The following is a 25,389-nucleotide window of genomic DNA, read 5'->3' on the forward strand; positions in this document are numbered from 1 at the left end:
TGGAGTAAATCTGCAAAGTCACAAATTGTCAACTGGTCTGAATCCTTTCCCAATGCACTGTATCAAGGATTCTGAGCCACATTTTGTACACATTAAAATTTGATGATGTAAACATTCATTTCTTTCACCATATCTGAATTATTTAGCCTTCCATGATATAATGCATTTTTTCTGTTATAAAATACTCATATAGCCTACTTTTAATTCTCAGATGTCATGCCAATACATTTTGTAGACACTTTTCATGTGTCTTCCAAATTATTAGCTCTTACCATTCGAACACTATGGGCTCCAACATTGGAAGTCTAATAATTGTTTAACTATTTCCATCTAAAACACATTCTCTTTTACATTCATTTCTGTAATTAAAAACAATTTGTGTGTAACTCCAGGCAGAGGCCCTCACCTGTGACCCCACTCCCCAGCATCATGGTGGGGCTGACAGAAGAGCGTCCCAGGCGGCTGGGCATGGCAGTGGGGTTGGATGAATGTCCGGAGGGCCCATCCCACTCCTGGGATTTGGGAGACTCCTGGCTGCCTCCGTGGTGAGCTTTGCTCTCGTGCCTAGATAGAGGTTCTGTACTGTGGCTCCTGGTCTTGGCCTCACCTGGGAGGGAGAGGGTTGTTTTGAAAAGGCTATTACATTTAGTAAATGCTTATACACAATCTATATGCACGCCACCACTACACTAAAACCTCTGGACTCAGTGTACCATAGTCCCCTTCCTGTTATTACTGAAACTGTTATTACTGTTTCCATTGCTATATAATGCAGTTTTACAGAAACTCCCTACAGCTGCATTTACACATACGGCCCAATACTGACCTTTTCCCCAAATATTGTAGAAAGAGCTGTCAAAAGACCAATACATGGAAATAATACCAGAATTTGTCTGCCTGTTTAAGCGCAGCATACCGATCTTTCATCTCTTTTTAATTGGAGGCATACCACCTGTGTTTATACTACCAAACTAAGAACCTAATTCAGATTTGTTTTTCATATCCAATTTTTATTTATGACTGTCCACACTCAGATTTACATGTGACCCATATCAGATTTGTGCATTTACACTGATGTAGCCAATGAAGTAGCATACAGATGGAATGCTCATTTTCTGTCACTGTTCCTTTACATTTTGGGTGCTTGTCATAGTAGCGGCAGGTCATATGCAAAAAAGCCAATTCACAGCAAAAAAATCTGATCTGAGGGTCCAGACTGAGGTCACATATGGAACATGAGAATTGTATCAGGATTGAGATCTACCAGTGGTGGTCAGTGCCGTTTAAGATGAGGGAGGACAAAAAATGTTTTATGAGCAAGGCCTTATTTCTATTACTGCATATTGGATGACTCTCATTCATATTCAATTCACCCAGTTCACATGGTACTTTCATTTTCCCTATACTCATGAGGTTGCTACAACCTAGCCTATGAATGAAAGTTTACAACATAGGTGCACACAGGTCGAGAGACAAATTTGAGGTGATAGACAGTGACATTCAATACCGCCTTGCACACTCTAGCCTGCATCTAGCTGCTATAGGGTGTAATCATTAGTCCAACAGTTGCAGTTTTTTTTTTACTTTTAAGAAACATTTTTTAACAGAATCAGCAGAATGAATACACCTTTGATCACACGTAAACAGAGTTCACTCTCATAACAGCCACATAGTATTTGTTTGTGGACTTTAATGCACAACAAATCAAAAGCTTACCTTGACTTGGAAGAGTTCCAGTGTTGTGTTGGAAAGTCATAGCCAGCTAGCTAACATAGCATCCCTCTGTTTGAGCAGTGTGTTTCAGTAGGCTAGTAGGCTAAACTAGCTAGATGCATTTGCTGAAACTGAGAGTGAAAAAAATGACAAAATCTCTCTCTCTCTATTTCTCTCTTGCTTCTCCTTCTTTTTGGAAGAAATTAATTTACCCAAAACTGTTCAACTATTGTCTCCCTCTCTCTTTGAGTCAACTACTCACCACCTTTTATTCACCGCAGTTCTAGCTAGCTGTAGCTTATACTGTCAGTGCTAGATTAATTATCTGATCCTTTGATTGGGTGGACAACATGTCAGTTCATCATTCAAGAGCTCTGATAGGCTGGAGAACAACCTCCTGAAGTTGTCATAATGTGTAAGTCTATGGGAGGGGGTGAACACCATGAGCCTCCTAGGTTTTGTATTGGATTCAATGTACCCAGAGGAGGACGGAAGCTAGTTGTCCTCCGGCTACACCATGGTGCTATCCTACAAAGTGTTGTTGAGGCTACTGTAGACCTTTGCAAAATAGTGTGTTTTAATCAGTTATTTGGTGATGTGATTATGTTTAGTATAGTATTATCTAAAAGGTTTTACCTTTAAAATGTTTTACAATTTACATTTTTATGAACTTCACTGAGGAGGATGGTTCTTCCATTCCTCCTCTGAAGAGCCTCCACTGAGATCCGCATTTGGAAGTGGTATAAATTGGAAGTCAAAAGATTAGATTCCATATTTATTTTGTCTGTTCACCCATTTCACCTGTTCACCCATTAGTGAAAAGATCAGATAGGTATCAGATATGGAAATAATTAGCATAAGATCTGATTTGGGCTTCCTGTGCAAACACAGCCATTGACTTGCTCACAGAACTGGCTTGTTCTTGATGTCCCCCGTACCTCATCATGATTAGGGAAAACTGCATTCGATTATATGCTACCCAGACATGGAATGAACTCCAGGAAAAATTGGACAAACCTATTCCCCTATGGTTGTTTTAATGCCATGATTGGTTGATTGATTATGTGTATTTTGTATTTGCTTCCCTGGTGTATACATTACATTTGATATGACCTCCCTGTCTAAGCAAAGGTTCATGTTTACTTCCAGAGTGTATTTATTTTGTATTGATGTATGTGTTTATTATTTTGTATGTTGTGCAAGGGTCTCAAAAAAAACAACATGAGTTTCAATATGACATCCCTGTCACGCCCTGACCTTAGTTATCTTGGTTTTCTTTATTATTTTGGTTAGATCAGGGTGTGACGAGGGTGGTATGTGTGTTTTCATCTTGTCTAGGGTTTTTTGTATATCTATGGGTTTTTTTGTCTAGCTATATGTAGGTCTATGGTGGCCTGAATTGGTTCCCAATCAGAGGCAACTGTTTATCATTGTCTCTGATTGGGGATCCTATTTAGGTTGCCATTAGCCATTTTGGTTTTGTGGGTTATTGTCTATGTGTAGTTGCATGTCAGCACTCGTGTTTATAGCGGCACGTTTGTTTAGTGTTCTTCGGTTTTCTTCAGTGTTCTTCAGTGTTCTTCAGTGTTCTTCAGTGTTCTTCAGTGTTCTTCAGTGTTCTTCAGTGTTCTTCAGTGTTCTTCAGTGTTCTTCGTTTAAATAAAGAGGAATGTATTCATCTCACGCTGCTCCTTGGTCTCCTCGTTATGACGAACGTGACAATCCCTGACTAAATAAATGTTAAATCACCCCAAAAATAAACCACCCTTAAAAATAAAAATGTATGTAGATAAAAAATGATCAGATCTTCAATCAGGGCACCACTCCAATCCTCTCAGATCAACACTGCACAGGTCCCTAAGGAGTCCTTGGGTCTTTTGGGATGTTAAGATACTGCAGTATGATATGACCACGGGGTGTCACTATAGAGCTGAATACTGTTGGGTGCAGAGGTGTGTAGCTAGAAAGGAGGAGGCCATATTTCCAAAAATGTTGCAGATGTCTAAGGTTGTGTACATTGTGCCAAGAGGAAGCTATAGCAATGCCAGATGGCCTATTATCTCTGTACAACCCCTCAGGTTGAATGGTCTAGCACCCTACACCAGCGAGATCATGGTGTCGTGTTCTGGTCATCCCTTCTCTTCTACACTGTCCATTTATGCATGCTTATTCTACTCATGCTTTCTCCGCCCGCCCACACGTCCTCATGCCTCTTTTCCTGTCCTCTGCTGGGCGGCTGGGCTGTCTTTTTAAACCCTGCAACCTGCGCTCACAGCCTGTCCATTTGCCTCCACATTCATCACGTCCTTCATGTGCGCTAAAGGCATTAAGGAAATTGCTTTGCTAGCAGATGAAAGCTTTTTTCAATTATATTCACTGGCAAGTGTATGAGCCGTAATAACCTTCTTGAGCATGGTCCATTTGCCAGCCAGAGCAGAGGATAGAGAGAGGGCGAGAGAGAGAGCGAGAGAGAGAGAGAGAGAGAGAGAGAGAGAGAGTTTTCGTGTTGCTATGTCGCCCTGTAGCACTCACATCTCTAGTCAAGAAATGCTTTGAAAGGCTGGTCACAGCTCACATCAACACCATCATCACACCCTGGACCTACTCCAAATCGCATACTGCTCCAACAGAGCCACAGATGATGTAATCTCTATTGCACTCCACACTGCCCTTTCCCACCTGGACGAAAGAAACACCTACATGAGAATGCTGTTCATTGAGCATCTTGGCATTCTTGGGCACAGGGACTTCAAACATGTAGGTATTACAGACTTGGTCAAGGAGAGGTTGAAAAACACAAAATAGCACAATTGGTCAGGAGCGTGTGTGTGTGTGTGTGTGTGATCTGCATCATGATAGGCCTATGGGAGAAACAGTGTTTCACAGGAGTTCTGGGCTCCCGAGTGGTCTAAGCTTATATTTAAGTTCTGGGCTCATGCTACTTCTCCCTGCTGGACAAACACTGACTGACAGCGTCCGTGCACACACACACCCCACCTGTTAGTCTTGCCTCCTCCATGCTCCCTCAATTCCACAGCAGATAACATACACACTATAAACACATACAGATGGATTTTGTGTTGTAGATATGTGATAGTATAGTAGTGGACTGAGGGCACACACTTAATAAAGTCGGAAGTTTACATACACTTGGAGTCATTAAAACTAGCTTTTCAACTACTCCACAAATTTCTTGTTAACAAACTATAGTTTCGGCAAGTCGGTTATGACATCTACTTTGTGCATGACACAAGTAATTTTTCCAACAATTGTTTACAGACAGATTATTTCACTTATAATTCACTGTATCACAAAGTGGGTCAGAAGTTTACATACACTAAGTTGACTGTGCCTTTAAACAGCATGGAAAATCCCAGAGAATGATGTCATGGCTTTAGAAGCTTCTGATAGGCTAATTGACATAATTTGAGTTCATTGGAAGTGTACATGTGGAAGTATTTCAAGGCCTACCTTCAAACTCAGTGCCTCTATACTTGACATCCTGGGAAAATCAAAAGAAATCAGCCTCAGAAAAAAATGTAGACCTCCACAAGTCTGGTTCATCCTTGGGAGCAATTTCCAAACACCTGAAGGTACCACGTTCATCTGTATAAACAATCGTACGCAAGTATAAACACCATGGGACCACGCAGCCTCCATACCGCTCAGGAAGGAGACTTTCTCTCCTAGAGAGTACTTTGATGCGAAAAGTACCATTCAATCCCAGAACAACAGCAAAGGACCTTGTGAAGATGCTGGAGGAAACAGGTACAAAAGTATATATATCCACACTAAAAACAAGTCCTGTATCGACATACCCTGAAAGACCGCTCAGCAAGGAAGAAGCCACTGCTCCAAAACTGCCATAAAAAAGCCAGACTACGGTTTGCAGCTGCACATTGAGACAAAGATCGTACTTTTAGAGAAATGAGTGTATGTGAACTTCTGACCCACTGGGAATGTGATGAAAGAAAGAAATAAAAGCTGAAGGTGAATGTAAACTTCTGACTTCAACTGTATGTTGTGAAATGTATTGTAATGTTTTTTTAATGGTATATAACTGCCTTAATTTTGCTGGGCCCCAGAAAGGGTAGATGCTAATGGGGATCCATTATAAATACAAACACTGTCTGTTTTCCCTCTCCACATATCACTGGCTCTCTGATACACACGACACACACACATACACAAACACACACATACACATATGACACTGCCTCCCTCTCTCTTTGTGCCTCTTAATCTATTTCCAACACTGTCTATCTTTCTCCTTCTGACAATGCCTCCACCTGCCCCTCCTCTTTTTTTCTTTCTTCAATGGCTTGTCTCTCTTTATTTATCTCTCAGGGTATCTGGGTAGAAGACAGGTATAATCCGTAGGTGGATATATTCAATACTTTTTTGCAACTTTTTAGCAGTCACTCTGAATTTACCTAGATATTTTGAGACATTTGTAACAGAACTGAAGATTAACATTCATTGAAGTATTACTTTAAGAAGCTACACTTGAGGTGGGGCTCTTGGAAAATCTGGTTCAGTCTCTCTTAGTAAAACATTCTCAAACCAACCTTTCTCAACCAAAATAAAAATAAATATAGCAGCCATCTGTCATTAAAAAAATAATTTCCATATTTGAGTAAACATCTACAGTACCAGTCAAAAGTTCAGACACACCTACACATTCCAGGGGTTTTCTTTTATTTTTACTAGTATCTAATTTGTAGAATAATAGTAGACATCAAAACTATGAAAAAACACATATGAAATCATGTAGTAATCAAAAAAGTGTTAAACAAATCAAAATAGATTTTATACTTAGGTAGCCATCCTTTTGTCTTGATGACAGTTTTGCACCCTATTGGCGTTCTCTCCACCAGCTTCATGAGGTAGTCACCTGGAATTGCATATCAATTAACATTTGTGCCTTGTTAAAAGTTAATTTGTGGAATTTCAAATAAGCTCAAAATAAAGGAAGAGAAATAACAGTCCATCATTTCTTTAAGACACGAAGGTCAGTAAATCCGGAAAAATGCAGGTTTCTCGGAAAGGAAGACCAAGACTTCCCTCTGCTGCAGAGGATATGGTCATTAGAATTTCCAGCCTCAGATTGCAGCCCAAATAAATGCTTCAGAGTTCAAGTAACAGACACAGCTCAACATCAACTGTTCAGAGGAGACTGCGTGAATGAGGCCTTCATGGTCGAATTGCTGCAAAAAAAACGCCACAAAAGGACACCAATAAGAAGAAGAGACTTGCTTGGGCCAAGAAACACGAACAATGGACATTTAGATGGTGGAAATCTGTCCTTTGGTCTGATTAGTCCAAATTTTGGTTCCAACCGCTGTGTCTTTGTGAGAATCAGAGTAGGTGAACTGTTGATGATCTCTGCATGTGTGGTTCCCACCGTGAAGCATGGAGGAGGAGGTGTGATGGTGTGGGGGTGCTTTGCTGGTGACACTGTCAGTGATTTATTTAGAATTCAAGGCACACTTAACCAGCATGGCTACCACAGCAGTGGGACTATCATTTGTTTTTCAACAGGACAATGACCCAAAACACACCTCCAAGAAGGAGTGTGATGGAGTGCTGCATCAAATGACTTGGCCTCCACAATCACCCGACCTCAACCCAATTGAAATGGTTTGGGATGAGTTGGACCGCAGAGTGAAGGAAACACAGCCAAAAAGTGCTCAGCGTATGTGGGAACTCCTTCAGGACTGTTGGAAAAGCTTTCCAGGTGAAATTGGTTGAGAGAATGCCAAGAGTGTGCAAAGCTGTCATCAAGGCCAAGGGTGTCTAATTTGCAGGATCTAAAATCTAAAAATATTTTTTATTTGTTCAGCACTTTTTTGGTTACTACATGACTCCATAAGTGTTATTTCATAGTTTTGATGTCTTCACTATTATTCTACAATGTAGAAAATATAATAAATTAAGAAAAACCTTTGAATGAGTAGGTGTGTCCAAACTTGTGACTGGTACTGTATACATATTTTCCATGTGGATAAACACTACGACTCTCGACTATCATCCGTACCATGTGTTTGTTCCTATTCCTGTTCGTGTGTTGTATTCCTGCTACTCTCTGTGCTGTGCTGTGCTGTGAGTCTCAGGATGCATGCAATGCCAGGCCTATAAATAGGCCAGCCATGCTGTGTTATATTGCTGCTACACTGCTATGCTCCAGAATCTTCTAACCTCCCCTGTCTCTCTATCCCCATGCTGCTGGATCCTGGAGGTTATACTTTTATTGGATGCACAGAGCTTCGTTGAGGTATCGCAGCCAATCAGAGGGCCCAAAATATCTCCCCCATGGCACAGAGCAAAAGCCAATCGGAAACTATAAACCATAAGACAAGCACAGCCAAGTCCATTGACAGGAGACTGATATCAGCATGGCAAGTCAACACAGAATTATAGTGTTGCTGTGAAGAACAGATTCCTAATATGGACACCAAAAATTAAAAAGCTCTGTGTATTATTTCATAAAAACTGAAATCAATGGATTTAACCTAAATCAGTGCCATTCTAGACACAGAAATCAGACCTTACCCTCTTGATCCCATTTAGGGTGCATCACCTTATGGCTTGCCTTGCCGTGCATTACTGTGTGGCTTGCCTTGCATGCCAGTATGTGGTTGATGGTGAAGAGGTCCTCATGAGAGTTTACTATAATCTGTGGCGCACTTGCACTATAATCTGGTTCAATCTTCGACATCCACAGCAACGTTAAAGTTCCTATCTAACAGAATTCCAAGTGGGGATTAATAATCTCATTGAGAAAACTGGTTTGGAACATGTTTTTGAGTTGAGTACTTCAGTTGCTTTTTTATTCTTAGTCTGCACATGTGTGGGGGGATGAGTATGTGAGATTGAGGGAGTCTTTCTGTGTGTGTGTGCCCGTGCTTGTGATCTGCATCATGACAGGTTTATGGGAGAGGCAGTGTGTCACAGAAGTTCTAGGCTCATGCTAATCCTCCTTGCTGGACACATACTCCTAACACTGGTTGACAGTGCCCGTGCACACACACCACCTGCTGATTTGGCCTCCTCCATGCTCCCTCAATCCCACAGCACACACTGTCTGCTGTCTCTCTCCACATCTCGCTGGCTCTCTGATACATCTGGGCTCACACACTAGTGCTGAGCGATTAGTATTTTTTGAGGTTGGTTTGGTTACGGTTCGATGTTGAAAAAATTATCACAGTTTTTTTATTTGATTTTTACACCGTACAGTAGATGCAATATGCATTATGTGGGTTGAATGCTGTAAACAACACAAAATATTTTTTTTTAAATAAAAGTCACATGATGGTAGTGACTGCCCATTACTGCTTCTCACTTATTAACCATAATTTATTGACGTTAATTTACTTAATAAAATATTTGTTTTATTTAATGACTTCCCATTTTTAACCATTTAATGTGTTTGAAGGTAGAACTCTGCATACCGTGCAGGCCCAGAGAGAAAATTAAATGCAGCTATAGGCCTACTGCCGACCAATCAGAAAGCTCAGATTACTGTGTTTGCACAGTTTCAAAGCCTGTAAAAACAAGCCTCGAGCGGACAGCAAAGTTGATACAGTGAGATTTCAAAACTTTTAAAACCCTGACTAGAGAGAGACTCATTTTATACAACAAAGAGCTGATGTTTTTATAAGTTCCTGCTTAAATTAGTATTGACAGTGCTGAATAACATCTTCAACACTTTTATAGAGTGCCTTCGGAAAGTATTCAGACCTCTTGACTTTTTCCACATTTTGATAATTTACAGCCTATTTCTGAAATGGATGAAAAAATTATTTGCAATCTACACACAATGACAAAGCAAAAACTGTTTTTTAGAAATTTATGCACATTTTTTAACAATAAAAATATCTTATTTACATAAGTATTTTCTTTGAGACTCAAAATTGAGCTCAGGTGCATCCTGTTTCCACTGATCATCCTTGAGATGTTTCTACAACTTGATTGGATTCTACCTGTGTTAAATGTAATTGATTGGACATGATTTGGAAAGGCACACGCCTGACTATATGAGGTCTCACAGTTAACAGTGTATGTCCGAGCAAAACCAAGCCATGAGGTTCAAGGAATTGTCCATAGAGCTTCCAACCTGACAAAGTTTGAGAGAATCTGTAGAGAAGAGTGGGAGAAACTCCCCAAACACAGGTGTGCCAAGCTTGTAGCAACACACCCAAGAGACTCAATGCTGTAATCACTTTTAAAGGTCCTTCAACAAACTACTGACTAAATTGTCTGACTAGTTATGTAAATGTGATTGAAACAAAATTCATATATAAATTTGCTAATATGTCTAAAAAACAGTTTTTGCTTTGTTGTTATGTGGTATTGGGTGTAGATTTATGAGATTTTATTTATTTATTTTAAATCCATTTTAGAATAAGGTTGTAATGTAACAAAATGTGGAAAAAGTCAAGGTGTCTGAATACTTTCCGAAGCCACTTTAAGTCATAAAATGCATGTTCTCCATACTTGCACTCATGCTATAACCAGCACTGGAGATGCAATCAATGAGTATAACGAAGTGTTTCAATAAGCTTGCATTGTTATTATTAGTAGCATGTGACTTTTTTAGTATCGAGGAATATTTAACTTTCTCTGGTCATAGGTGTAACAACATGAATTGGTGCATCAGCTGGAAGACTGTGTCCCCTTTTCTCAGCGCAAGGAGGGAGAGCAGAGGAACGGTGAGACAGGTGAGGCAGCCTCCTTTCCTCCCTCCCCTCAGACCATCAGATGCAGGCCATCAGTCCAGTAAAATAAAGAAGGCAAATTATTAGGCTCACTCTGCTGTGTCTCACAACGAATACAACAAATAATCTATTACCATTGTGGTCACATAGATTTAAAAATATGTATAATTTCTAAATGGTCTGAGAAGAACACTGGCAGGGCAATTCAACCAAAGCCAACATAGGCCTATAGCCTACTGTACAAACATTGCTTACAGAACAGTTTTGAATCCTTAAGAGTCTATTGACACAGCCTTCAAGTAACATAATTTTAAAAATCCCGACAGATTCTGTCAATTAGAGCTAGAGATATCAGTTTTTAGCATGGACTGCATTTCAATCCACCACATCTGCCAATGTCGGCAGATATACAGCTATGTTTGTCAGAGCATGAGACGTCCCGAAAATTGGCCTTCTTGTGAAAACAGTAGCGTACGAACGGTTTGGCCTTCAAACTAGTATGACCACTATGTGGAAAGGGGAGACACTCAAATACACAATGGTAATCTCTGTTTTTTTTTCTCACAAGTGTCACGGGACTCGTCTGAAGGTAACCCATACACAATACAGTTGAAGTTGGAAGTTTACATACACTTAGGTTGGAGTCATTAAATCTCGTTTTTCAACCACTCCAAATATTTCTTGTTAACAAACTATAGTTTTGGCAAGTCGGTTAGGACATCTACTTTGTGCATGACACAAGTCATTTTTCCAACAATTGTTTACAGACAGATTATTTCACTTATAGTTCACTGTATCACAATTCCAGTGGGTCAGAAGTATACATACAATAAAATAACTGTGCCTTTAAACAGTTTGGAAAATTCCAGAAAATTGTGTCATGGCTTTAAATGCTTCTGATAGGCTAATTGACATAATTTGAGTCAATTGGAGGTGCCTGTGGATGTATTTCAAGCACCCACCTTCAAACTCAGTGCCTCTTTGCTTGACATAATAGGAAAATCAAAAGAAATCAGCCAAGACCTCAGAAAAAAATTGTAGACCTCCACAAGTCTGGTTCATCCTTGGGAGCAATTTCCAAACACCTGAAGGTACCACGTTCATCTGTACAAGCAATAGTATGCAAGTATAAGTACCATGGGACCACGCAGCCATCATACCGCTCAGGAAGAAGATGTGTTCTGTCTCCTAGAGATTAATGTACTTTGTTGTGAAAAGTGCAAATCAATCCCAGAACAACAGCAAAGGACCTTGTGAAGATACTGGAGGAAACAGGTACAAAAGTATATATATCCACAGTGAAACGAGTCCTATATCGACATAACCTGAAAGGCCGCTCAGCAAGGAAGAAGCCATTGCTGCTAAACCGCCATAAAAAGCCAGACTACAGTTTGCAACTACACATGGGGACAAAGATCGTACTTTTTGGAGAAGTGTCCTCTGGTCTGATGAAACAAAAATAGAACTGTTGGCCATAATGACCATCGTTATGTTTGCAGGAAAAAGGGGGAGGCTTAGAAGCCGAAGAACACCATCCCAAACGTGAAGAACGGGGGTGGCAGCATCATGTTGTTGGGATGCTGTGCTGCAGGAGGGACTGGTGCACTTCACAAAACAGATGGCATCATGAATAAGGAAAATGATGTGGCTATATTAAAGCAACATCAGTCAGGAAGTTAAAGCTTGGACGTAAATGGGCCTTCCAAATGGACAATGACCACAAGCACACTTCCAAAGTTGTGGCAAAATGGCTTAAGGACAACAAAGTCAAGGTATTGGAGTGGCCATCACAAAGCCCTGACCTCAATCCTGTAGAAGGAGGCATACAAACCTGACTCAGTTGCACCAGCGCTGTCAGGAGGAATGGGCCAAAATTCACCCAACTTTTTGTGGGAAGCTTGTGGAAGGCTACCCGAAACGTTTGACCCAAGTTAATCAATTTAAAGGCAATGCTACCAAATACTAATTGAGTGTATGTAAACTTCTGTCCCACTGGGAATGTGATGAAATAAATAAAAGCTGAAATGAATCATTCTCTCGCCTATTATTAATTTCACATTCTTAAAAAAAAGTGGTGACCCTAAGACAGGGATTTTTTACCAGGATTAAATGTCAGGAATTGTGAATAACTGAGTTTAAATGTATTTGGCTAAGGTGTATGTAAACTTCCGACTTCAACTGTATTTCCTGAGCTTTCTTATATCTCCTAGATACAGGACAGACACTTCAAAACCTTATTCCTGATTATTTATGTTACTTTTTTGCCATTTATGACTGTGTTATTCAATGCGTTTCTATGGGCTACAGTAGTAAAGGCAAAAGAAAATTGATTAAATAACGGCTTAGACTTTTTTTATATAAGTTAATGTTGCATAGGCTTATGTTTTTTAAAACATGTTTTAAAAATATATATTTTTGGTAACCACTGACTAAGATCATGTATTTTCAGGTAGAGATACTGTACCTCACAAAGCAACTGCTTTCTTTCCCTCTTGTGCGTTCTCTCTTCTCTCCCTGACAAGTAAGGAAAGGAAAGGGGAATACCTAGTCAGTTGTACAACTGAATGCCTTCAACTGAAATGTGTCTTCCGCATTTAACCCAACCCTTCTGAATCAGAGAGGTGCGGGGGGCTGCCATAATCAACATCCAAGTGGTTTAACTGCCTTGCTCAGGTGCAGAATGACAGATGTTTACCTTGTCAGCTCTGGGATTCAATCCAGCAACCTTTTGGTTACTGGCCCAATGCTCTAACCACTCTAGGCTACCTGACGCCCCAAAGTGGGTGAGCAATGCATTATGGTCATTGTAGTTTATTGCCACATGTTCTGCACTAAACTGTGTAGAATATTGGTATTTTGGAAACCACAACTCCCTATTATATCGCACAGTCCTGGCTTGTTCTGACTCATCTCTACAGGACCATGTCTCAGGACTGCCTCAGGACTACCTGGCCTGATGTCTCCTGGCTGTCCCCAGTCCACCTGGCCATGCTGCTGATCCAGTTTCTGCTGTTTTGCCTGTGGCTATGGAACCCTGACCTGTTCACCAGACATGCTATCTTGTCCCAGATGCGCTGTTCTCGACCCTCTCTCCCTCCCTCTCTCTATCTCTACCACACCTGCTGTCTCAACCTCTCAATGCTTGGCTATGAAAAGCCAACTGACATTTACTCCTGAGGTGCTGAATTGTTGTACTCTCTACAATTTGACCCTGCTGGTCATCTATGAATGTTTGAACGTCTTGAAAACACCTCTGACACTGCCTCCCTCTCTCTTTGTGTTTTTTCCTCTATTCCCAACACTGTTTCTCTATATTTCTCCCTCTAACACTGCCTCTCACTCTTTTTTCTCACTGACATGGCCTGTGTCTCTCTAGGTATTGCTCATGGTCTCTGGTTAGGAGACAGATTGACAGGTATAATCCATGTGTGAATTTAATCAATACCTTTTAGCAACTTTTTAGCAGTCACCCTCTGAATTTACATAGATCATTTGAGACAATTTAACCCTCATGAACAAAATATTGTATGTGCCAATACCTAATCATAGGCACTCACATTCAGCGGACTCCTTGAACTTCCTCCCTCCCGATCCCTTCTTTAGCATATTCCGGCCACCAGTAAACAGGTTGGTGAGTTCATCCAGAGGGCTTGTAGGGGTGCGGGAACGCGACACATTCTGCATGGAGCTGTGGGCCGAAGAAGAGTTACTCAGTTTGCCTCCCCCTTCCTGACCAACTGAGCTCTTGGCGGCATGCGCAACGGAGGAGGTGGATCGGGGCATGCTGCCACCTATCTTCAGGGCGTCATAAGGTGGTGGGCGCTTGAGGCTGAGTGGTGTGATCGAGCGGCCCATGCTTACAGGTGAGGGACACGCGGAATGGCTTCTGGGATACCCATGAGCCGACGCCGATGCCTTGTAGAGAGTGGAGGGCAGGGGAGGGGCAGAGGAGCGACCAGACGCAGTGATAGTGTGGGTGAATTGGAGATCCCGCTCTCTATCCTTCTCCTGTTCTCGTTTCCTGTCTCTCTCTCTCTCCCCCTTGCGGTGGTGGGGGGAGGAGGAGGGGGGCGGAGCCTCAGAGGTCGTGGGAGAGGCACCTCCCCCGGGCTTGTTGGTGTACCCAGTGGCAACATTCTCCAGCATGGGCAGCTTTGTGACGTCCAGCGGAGTGAGGGGTGACTCATCCGAGTTAGGCGAGCACTGGGCAGGGGCTGGCGGAAAGACCAGCAAGGGCGGCCGATGGGTGAGCAGGTTGGGGAAGGGGGCGGGGATGTCACAGAGGGACCCCCGGGGGGTGGTGTGGGAGGAGGAGGAACGACCCTGCTCCATGTCCTGTTCCCACTTAGCGTCCTGGAGCATGTCGTCGAACATGGGGTATTTCATTTCCTCGTAGACCGACTCACTCTGGTCCTCGTCCTCCAGGAGGCGTTGCTTCAGTTCCCTCTGAATGTTACCCACCATCTCGATGTAGACAGGCTCGTCCTCGTCCTCCGTATCTGGGGCTGGGCTCTGGCTCTGCGATGAGGACTTTTCCCTCCTTCCTTCCTTCCTGTTGCCATGATTCTGGATGTAGGACTCATCAAAGGAGGTACTCAGCTGCGTGTTAGGGTTCCTCTTTGGCTTGGGAGGAGGGATCCGCTTGTACTCCTCACTGAAAGGTCGCGACTTGGATCCTGCATGGGGGACAGACAGACAGTAGCGTTAAAACAGGTCATCAGCAGATAACCATGATACAAAGGACAATAGAGGCAGAATTGTTTAAGATTAAGATCACTTTATTGGTCATGCCAAAATTTTACTTGCGCTTTTTAACCCTTCTGAAAGACAGATAAATAAATATACATGGAGTGGTGCAGGAGACTGCCACACTGGACTTTTTTCCCCACTTGCAAGTACATGGATATTTGTTTCTTCAGAGTTAGCGTTAGCATTAGGCTCAAGGTTGGGGGTAGAGTTGTCATTCCAAGCCAGCTCGTGCTTGTCTGGCTGTGTACATAAAACATTTTTTTTTTAAATGCTGCACCTTGTCTCTCTCCTCCGCTCTGTCAACGAGCAGGACAGGCAGTGCAGCCATCAACAGTGTGTATCCCGTTGTCCATGTTCCTGACTAATTCATTGTTTTACTTGTTGTTTCTCTTACTGAAAAGTTCTGTTAATGAAATCCCTCATTTGTTTAGACAGCAAAAACATTCCCTATTCCCTTCAACCATTACCATGCTCTATTCACGTGGCACTTGCATGTAGTGCATGTACCGTGCATGTAGGGCATGACGGATAAGGTAGGGCCGGACCATAGGAGAGCCAATCATAATTGCATTAATAAATTGGTTATAACCTCAGAAAACTGTTATAACACAGCAAAATGGATGCGAAGGATGTGAAGAAGGGTTTTGCCACAGGCGAATGAATATTGGTTGCTCAGGAGGGAAAGGGGAAGTCTAATCTCTGGAAAACATTTGACCTGGTTGTTAAACCACTGGCAAATCCTCTGGCAATGAAAAAATGCAAAGGGTACGGGGCATTTTTAAAGTATGACATCAAGACAACTGGTACGTCTTCTCTGTAGTGCCATTTTGGTGCGACGGCCTGGTGCGACGGCCTCTTCCCCAGGCCAAACCTATATGTCTGCATTTGTTAACAAAAACGTAACTGTGCCACTTTACCTCTTGAAGCTAGGGGGCACTATTTTTATGTTTGGAAAAATAACGTTCTCAAAGTAAACGGCCTATTTCCCATGACCAGATGCTAGAATATGCATATAACTGACAGATTAGGATAGAAAACACTCTAAAGTTTCCAATACTGTAAAAATATTGTCTGTGACTATAACAGAATTGACATTGCAGGCAAAAGCCTGAGGATAATCCAATCAGGAAGTGCCTCTTATTTTGAAACCTCTGTGTTCCTATGCGTGCCTGTCCTCCATTTAAAGGGATATCAACCAGATTCCTTTTTCTGTGGCTTCCCTAAGGTGTCAACAGTCTTTAGATATAGTTTCAGGCTTTTATTTTCAAAAATGAGCGTGAAGGATCACATTACGTAAGTGGAGAGGTGGGGGCTCTCAGAGTGAGATGGTGCGCAATTGAGTGAAGCGGCCATTGTTCCTCCTGCTGTTATGGAAAAAGCTACACACTCGGTTGATATATTATCGAATATATATTTTAAAAACTACCTGAGGAATGATTATAAAAAATGTTTGACATGTTTCTGTGGACATTATGAAGACTATTTGGAATTTCCGTCTGCGTTGTCGTGACCGCTCTTTGCTGTGGATTTCTGAACATAACACGACAAACAAACGTTGGTAATTTGGGTATAAAAATAATCTTTATGGAACAAAAGGAACATTTGCTGTGTAACTGGGAGTCTCGTGAGTGAAAACATCCGAAGATCATCAAAGGTAAACGGTTAATTTGATTGCTTTTCTGATTTTCGTGACCAAGCTTCCTGATGCTAAGTGCACATAATGCTATGCTAGGCTATCGATAAACTTACACAAACGCTTGGATTGCTTTCGCTGTAAAGCATAATTTCAAAATCTGAGACAACAGGGTGATTAACAAAAGGCTAAGCTGTGTTTCAAAATATTACACTTGTGATTTCATGAATATGAATATTTTCTAGTAATATTATTTGACTGTTGCGCTATGCTATTCAGCGGTTGAAGATGAAAAGTATCCCGCTACAGGGATTGGTAGCGTCAAGAAGTTAAAGTAAAGTAGTCGGTACATGACAAGGATGTTTGGCAAGGATGTTTGGCCCTTCTATACTGTAGAAGGGGCAGGCTTTGACGAGCTTTCCCAAAAGCGTATTGATGTGCTGGCTACTTACGGGAAGGTGCATGCTACCTCTGTTCTGCCCCTCCACCAGACTGTCTCCGCCAGATGTCTGAGCCTGGCAGACGAAAAGAGAGAAAACCTGACAGAGAAGTTAAAACATCCTGACATACGGACTGACGACTATCGGCAGCTTAGTTATCTGACGATAACATGCCATTATATTACTGCAGATTTCCAGATTTCCAACCTGACCACAGCACAGTTTCCAGCAGAAGATGCCAAAACCAGGAGAAATAGTGAAGCTGCTAGTGACCAAATTTGGCCTCAACTCTACGTCATTAAGCAACATTGTTTGGGAAACTGACCAGGGCTCCAACATCGTTCTAGCCCTTCGGCCATATCAGAGACTGGACTGCCAGAACCAAGTTCTATACACGGTGCTGTGACATGGCCTTGAGGGAGCAGCACTGGCCATCGATGCACCTGACATTGCTGAAACGCTCACAGCAGTAAAGTACCTTGTCAGGTAGGTTACTTATGATATGATGATATAAGCAAAATAAATACAATGCAGTATGTTATCCTAATTATTTTGCTTTATATAAACATGTAATACCTTTAGCAACAGTGCATTTAGGAATATAATGAATATAGCCAATATAATAATAATAATAATAATTTAGACCTAATTCATTCATATAGCTTTCCATGGGCATCGTATTTGCCATGAAACGGGTTTGAAAGTTTATGATGTGCTTATTATACGCTCTACAGCTATGTCAAGCAGTCTGGGCTGGCTGTGCAACTCTCAAAGAGCCAGCTGCAGATGGGAGACACAAGGTTTAATACGGTGTACCTGACCCTCAACTCTGTTCAGGACATGTACAATGAAGTGCACGAGAAGCTGTAGGTCCGCAGAAAGAGCCCCACAGAGAGAGTCAAAAGAATTACATGCAGTATCCCCTGGAGTTCCTAAAGCCATTTTTTTGACACACAGAAGGAACTGGAAAAGTATCTTACTCTTAATTAACCTGATTTGTCTCGGGTCAGAGAGACTAAGGTATCACTGTCAGCCCCACGCACTTGCCTAGCAACAGCAGGCTGCTGTGCGACAGCATCACAGCGGTTGATTGGAGAGGAAGGTGAACATCAAAGACCTACACAAGGTGGCAACATTCATCTTGCCCAAGTTCAACCAGTTGAGGATGCTGCCCGCCCAAGACAGGCAAGATGTCTATGACCATGTGTGCAAACTTTTACAATCCATGGCTGTGCCACCATCAGAGGAGCCTACAGAATACTGTGTCTGTGCCACAACCCGCCAAGAGAAGAGAGTTGGACTTTTCAGAGTGGAAAAAAGTCACAGAGAATGCTGATGAAGAAGATGATGATGACGTGACAAGATATACAACAGAGGCCTGTGATGGCAGACAAAAGAGATCTGTTGGGCTGGTGGAAGTCCAAAAGAGCACAGTATATCCACGGCTAGCCAAGTTGGTGAGAAGTGTGATTTGCGTCCCGGCCAACAGCAGCAGCAGCAGTGAAATAGTATCCGACTCGGCAAGCTGGACCATAGACAAAAGGAGAACCATGCCTGAACCCTCCACTGTGGAAGTGATCATTTTTCTTAACAATAATATGTAGCATTTATGTGAGTAAACAACTAATTGGAACTTTGAAATTAAAATTAAATGCATATGGCCTGCAGTAGCTATTGGTATGCCAATTATTCTGACATTTCCAATAAGTTGCCTATTAAATTATTAATTAACTATCCATTAGTTAATTAGCGGCAGGAAGTGACTTTCTTTGTCCCTATGACCACCAGCAATCCCTGAGACTCGGGGCGGGCCTCCCTGGATCTGTCCAAAGATATGTGTTCTTCTGTTAGCCTAATAATAGCAACAACATGTATAATACGTCAAAAGTTTGGACACACCTTCTCATTCAATGTTTCGTCTTTATTTTTGCTACTTTCTATATTATAGAATAATAGTGAAGACATCAAAACTATAAAATATCACTTATGGAATCATGTAGTAACCAAAAAAAGTGTTAAATAAATCAAAATATATTTTTAACACTATAGATTCTTCAATGCCTTGATGACAGCTTTGCACACTCTTGGCATTTTCTCCAACAGTCTTGAAGGAGTTCCCACATATGCTGAGCACTTGTTGGATGCTTTTCCTTCACTCTGCGGTCCATCTCATCCCAAACCATCTCAATAGGGTTGAGGTCGGGTGATTGTGGAGGTCAGGTCATCTGATGCGGCACTCCATCACACTCCTTCTTGGTCAAATAGCCCTTACACAGCCAGGAGATGTGCTTTGGGTCATTGTCGTGTTGAAAAACAAATGGTAGTCCCACTAGGCGCAAACCAGATGGGATGGCGCATCGCTGCAGAATGCTGTGGTAGCCATAATGTTTAACCTCTCTAGGGTAGGGGGCAGCATTCGGAATTTTGGATGAAAAGCATGCCCAAATTAAACGGCCTGCTACTTGGGCCCAGAAGATATGATATGCATACAACTGGTAGATTTGGATAGAAAACACTCTAAAGTTTCCGAAACTGTTACAATAGTGTGAGTATAACAGAACTGATTTAGCAGGCGAAAACCTGAGAAAAATCCATTCAGGAAGTAATTTTTTGGGGGGTTTGGTAGTTTTCTATTCAATGCCATTACAGTATCCATTGACTTAGGACTCCATTTGCAGTTCTTATGCCTTCCACTAGATGTCAACAGTCTTTAGAAATCGTTTCAGGCTATTATTCTTATAAATGAGGGAGTAAGACCAGTCTGAACGAGTGGACCCTAACATTTTTTCAGGCGCATGTGCATTTCTTGTTTACCTTTTATATTGACGACGTTATTGTCCGGTTGAAATATTATAGATCATTTAGGCTAAAACACAACCTGAGGTTTGAATATAAACATTGTTTGACATGTTTCTATGAACTTGGATTTTTTTGTCTGATTGTTTTGATTGAGTTTGAGTCTGTGGATTACTGAAGAAAATGCTCTAACAAAACGGTTTTTGGATATAAAGAGACTTCATCGAACAACAGGAACATTTATTGACTAAATCAATGTCTTCTGATTGCCACCATATGAGGATCATCAGGGATGTAAGGGATCATCAGGGATGTAAGGGATTCATTTTATCTCCATTTTTGAGTTTTGTAAAGCTTCTGCTTGGCTGTTTGCTGTTTGTAATAATTTGTCAACTGGGCTATGTTCTGGGCTAGCATTTTATAAATATGACACTGTGGTTGGTTTTACAAGAAGTTCATCTTTAAACCTATGTAAAATATGTTTTGTTTTCTGAATTTTTATAATGAGCATTTCTGTAATTGAATTTGGCGCTCTGCAACCTCACTGGATGTTGGCCAGTGAGGTTGCTAGCGTCCCACATACCAGGTTAAGAGTGCCTTGAATTCTAAATAAATCACTGACAATGTCACCAGCGAAGCACTCCCACACCATCACACTCCTCCTCCATGCTTCACCTACCATGCGTCTCACAAAGACATGGCGGTTGGAACCAAAAATCATACATTTGGACTCATCAGACCAAAGGACAGATTTCCACTGGTCTAATGTCCATTGCTCATGTTTCTTGGCCCAAGCAAGTCTTTTCTTCTCTTCTTTTCTTCCTCTTCAAATAAATGTATAACAAAATGCGTTCTTTGTCACAACCAAACACTCCAAGTAGACTCAGGAAAACCCTAGGGGTTTTAATCTCGTGAGATACATTATTCCGTCTTATTCTTAACAATTCTTGAATTGACGAAACGGAGGAGGGGTCACGAGTAATTATGTTTGTTTCCACTGTAATTTAAAACTTTTTGTTCACCTGGTAAAGTAAACGTTAGACGGAAAGACAGAGGTAGAGTATAGTATAGATTGTAGAGGGAAACAAGTGTTGCAGCAGAAGGTATATGTACTGGGTGATGGTGATTGAGAGGCCTTCTGAGTTAAAGGAAACAGAGATGTAGACTAGTGAAAGTAACAAAGGAAATGCAAAGTTAATTGGAAAGTAAGAATTTCGAATTTGAATTGTTTGGACTGATAAAGATTTCGCAAAGTGAAAACTAACAAAATGTTTATTTCCTCTCCATTTGAAATGTTTCCCGAGGCTGTTGCCTTGGGAGAGCAGTTAGTGAAATTCCGCATTATAAATGTATTTTATAAATGGCCATTCCAATACCTTGACTTTGTTGTCCTTAAGCCATTTTGCCACAACTTTGGAAGTGTGCTTGGGGTCATGGTCCACTTTGAATACCCATTTGTGACCATCCGTCTTCCTGACTGATGTCTTGAGATGTTGCTTCAATACATCCACATCATTTTCCCCCTCATGATGCCATCTATTTTGTGAAGTGCACCAGTCCCTCCTGCAGAACACGTTTGGGATGGTGTTCTTCGGCTTGCAAACCTCCCCCTTTTTCCTCCAAACATAATGATGGTCAATATGGCCAAACAGTTCTATTTTTGTTTCATCAGACTAGAGGACCTTTCTCCAAAAAGTATGATCTTTGGACCTTTCTCCAAAAAGTATGATCTTTGTCCATTGTGTGCTGTTGCAAACCGTAGTCTGGCTTTTTTATGGCGTTTTTTTTAGCAGTGGCTTCTTCCTTGCTGAGCGGCCTTTCAGGTTATGTTGATATAGGACTCGTTTTACTGTGGATATATATACTTTTGTACCTGTTTTCTCTAGCATCTTCACAAGGTCCTTTGTTGTTGTTCTGGGATTGATTTTCACTTTTTGCACCAAAGTACGTTCATCTTTAGGAGACAGAACGCGTCTCCTTCCTGAGCGGTATGATGGCTGCATGGTCCAATGGTGTTTATACTTGCGTACTATTGCTTGTACAGATGAACGTGGTACCTTCCGTCATCTGGAAATTACTCCCAAGGATGAACTAGACTTGTGGAGGTCTACAATTTTTTTCTGAGGTCCGAGTTTGAAGGTAGGCCTTGAAATACATCCACAGGTACACCCCCAATTGACTCAAATTACGTCAATTAGCCTATCAATGGCTTCTAAAGCCATTATATAATTTTATGGAATTTTCCAAGCTGTTTAAAGGCACAGTTAACTTAGTATATGTAAACTTCTGACCCACTGGAATTGTGATAGAAGTGAAAAGAGTGAAATAATCTGTCATTAAACAATTGTTGGAAAAAATACTTGTGTCATGGACAAAGTACATGTCCTAACCGAATTGCCAGAAATATAGTTTGTTAAACAAGAAATTTGTGGAGTGGTTGAAAAATGAGTTTTAATGGCTCCAATCTAAGTGTATGTACAGTGCCTTGCGAAAGTATTCGGCCCCCTTGAACTTTGCGACCTTTTGCCACATTTCAGGCTTCAAACATAAAGATATAAAACTGTATTTTTTGTGAAGAATCAACAAGTGGGACACAATCATGAAGTGGAACGACATTTATTGGATATTTCAAACTTTTTTAACAAATCAAAAACTGAAAAATTGGTCTCCACCAATGTGTGTGGAATTGTTTGTAAGTGCTTGTGCACATGTTTACTGGTGCTGGTCGGGTTTTGTACCCATGTTGGTTATTTCTTTGACGTTGGTTTTGCAAATAAACAGCTCCGGCTATTACCTAGTTCTGCACTCCTGCTTCTGACGTCCCTGCCACCAGTTACGCACCGCTTACAATATAAACTAGATATAGGCTACTGCTGGTGAGGTAGGCTAAAATATTACCACCACATAGGCCTAATTAAAAGAATAGTGATAAAGGAAATGAAAATGCTTGGCAGAGCATGCCCAGAGCTTGTGAAAAGGGAGAGACGACTGACAATTCTTAAAAAATCTGCTCGATTACGCTCTGCTCCTCGCTCCACACTCACCCACTGTTCTAGCATTCAAAAGCAGCCGTGATTTAGGCTATCAAAGAACTGTACATGAATAATAATGTTAATGGATGGAATTAGTGAATGAATGGCTACAGCAACCCTTACACGTTCTGACAACCTTTTTACTAAGTCGTTAAAACGAGACACTAAGTAATTCGAACAAGATACTAAGTCGTTCAAACAAGATAATTCCAAGAGTCTATATATTTGTTATTTTTTTTGCCTTGTGCTTCAGGGCTTCCATATGAACATCTACAAACCATATTCTTGAGACTATCCAAATGAAGTGTTACCCTCTTTCCTACCCAACATCATGGGTTGGTACAGATACGTTGACGACATACTGACGCTGTGGACAGGCAGTGAAGAAGAGCTCCTTGAATTATTTGTTATCCTGGAGCAAAGGAACTCAAACCTGAAATTCACCATGGATTTTAGTACTGACCAAATCCAAAACAATCTCCCTGTTGGACTGTTTGCACATCTCAGGACATATGCTCGTACAAAAATTTGTTTCAAGTCAATTTAAAAAAAATTCACATGCAAGTACAGTGAAATACCTTTCTTACAAACTCAAACTAATAATGCAATAATCAATAACAATGTAATACTAAAAAAAAACACAAGAAAGAAGAAATATGATGAACACAATAAGTAAGTAAGCAAGCAAATAATATACAGGGTCAATACCATAATTACAATTTGCAGGGATACTTGAGTGATGGAGGTAGATACTGTACATATAGGGGTAAGGTGACTAGGCAACAGGATAAAAGATAAACAAATGTTAATGTGTGTGTGTGAGTGTGTGGGCCCTTTGAGCGGTCAATAAAAGGTCAATAAAGATACAGTCTGTGTAGCTATTTTGTTAGCTACTTATCAGCCTCATTGCTTGGAGATAGAAGCTGTTCAAGAGCCTGTTGGTGTCAGACTTGATGCACCAGTACCGGTTAACCTTCCAACAGGAAGGTTAACCTTCCAACAGTACAACGACCCTAAGCACACAACCAAGACAACGCAGGAAAGGCTTCAGGACAAGTCTCTGAATGTCCTTGAGTGGCCCAGCCAGAGCTCAGACTTGAACCCAATCTAAATCTCTGGAGAGACCTGAAAATAGCTGTGCAGCAACGCTCCCCATACAACTTGACAGAGCTTGAGAGGATCTGCAGAGAAGAATGGGAGAAACTCCACAAATACAGGTGTGCCAAGCTTGTAGCGTCATACCCAAGAAAGCTTGAGGCTGTAATCGCTGCCAAAGGTGCTTCAACCAAGCACTGAGTAAAGGGTCTGAATACTTATGTAAATGTGATATTTCAGTTTTTTATTTTTAATACATTTCCAAAAATGTCTAAAAAAACGTTTTTTGCTTTGTCATTATATGCTATTGTATGTAGATTGATGAGGGGATAAAACGATTTAATGCATTCTAGAATAAGGCTACAACATAACAAAATGTCTGAATACTTTCCGAATGCAATGTTCTGTACTCAGTTCTGTACTGGGCTCTCCGCACCTCCCTCTGTAGTGCCATGTGATTGAGGGCGGTGCTATTGCCATACAAGGCAGGGATTCCTCCAGTCCAGATGCTTTCAATACTACAGATGTAGAACTTTTTGAGGATTTGAGGGCCCATGCCAAACTTTTTCAACCTCTTGAAGGGGAAGAGCCACTGTCGCATCTTCTTCAAAACTATGACTGTGTGTTTGGACCATTTTACGTCTTTAGTGATTTGGACACAGAAGAACTTGAAACTCTCGACCTGCTCCACTGCAGCCCCAGGGGGTTGTACTCCCCCCCCCGCCCCGTTTCCTGTAGTCCACGATCAGCTCCTTTGTCTTACGGATGTTGCTCTAGCACCATACCGCCAGGACACTGACCTCCTCCCTGTAGGCTGACTCATCGTCGCTGGTGATCAGGCATACCACCGTAGTGTCGTCAGCAAACTTGATGATGATGTTGGAGTCGCGCATGGCCACACAATCGTGGGTGAACAGGGAGTAGAGGACTAAGAACACACCCCTGTAGACCCCCTGTGTTGAGGGTCAGCGTGGCAGAGGTGATTTGGCCTACCCTCAGCAACTGGGGTCGACCCGTCAGGAAGTCCAAGATCCAGTTGCAGGAGGGAGGTGTTCACACCGAGAGTCCTATGCTTGGTGACGAGCTTGGAGGGGACAATGGTGTTGAAAGCTAAACTGTAGTCAATGAACAACATTCTCACAAGTTTTCCTCTTATCTATTTGGGTGAGGGCAGTGTGAAGAGAAATTAGTATTTGTATTTATTATGGATCCCT

At 41.5% G+C, this 25,389-nt stretch overlaps 1 protein-coding gene across 1 annotated transcript in view; it reads right to left on the reverse strand.

The window, feature by feature from the left end:
• Positions 1 to 25,389, reverse strand: part of nyap2a (neuronal tyrosine-phosphorylated phosphoinositide-3-kinase adaptor 2a) — a 121,344-nt gene that overhangs the window by 21,229 nt on the left and 74,726 nt on the right. The window contains exons 4-5 of the mRNA XM_024376671.1: positions 13,988 to 15,106; positions 407 to 607 (exon numbers count right to left, since the gene is read on the reverse strand). Coding sequence (XP_024232439.1) covers positions 407 to 607; positions 13,988 to 15,106 — 1,320 coding nt within the window. The remainder of the gene's footprint in view (positions 1 to 406; positions 608 to 13,987; positions 15,107 to 25,389) is intronic.

This window comes from Oncorhynchus tshawytscha, linkage group LG17, assembly GCF_018296145.1.
Source record: "Oncorhynchus tshawytscha isolate Ot180627B linkage group LG17, Otsh_v2.0, whole genome shotgun sequence".
NCBI classification, from domain to species: domain Eukaryota; kingdom Metazoa; phylum Chordata; class Actinopteri; order Salmoniformes; family Salmonidae; genus Oncorhynchus; species Oncorhynchus tshawytscha.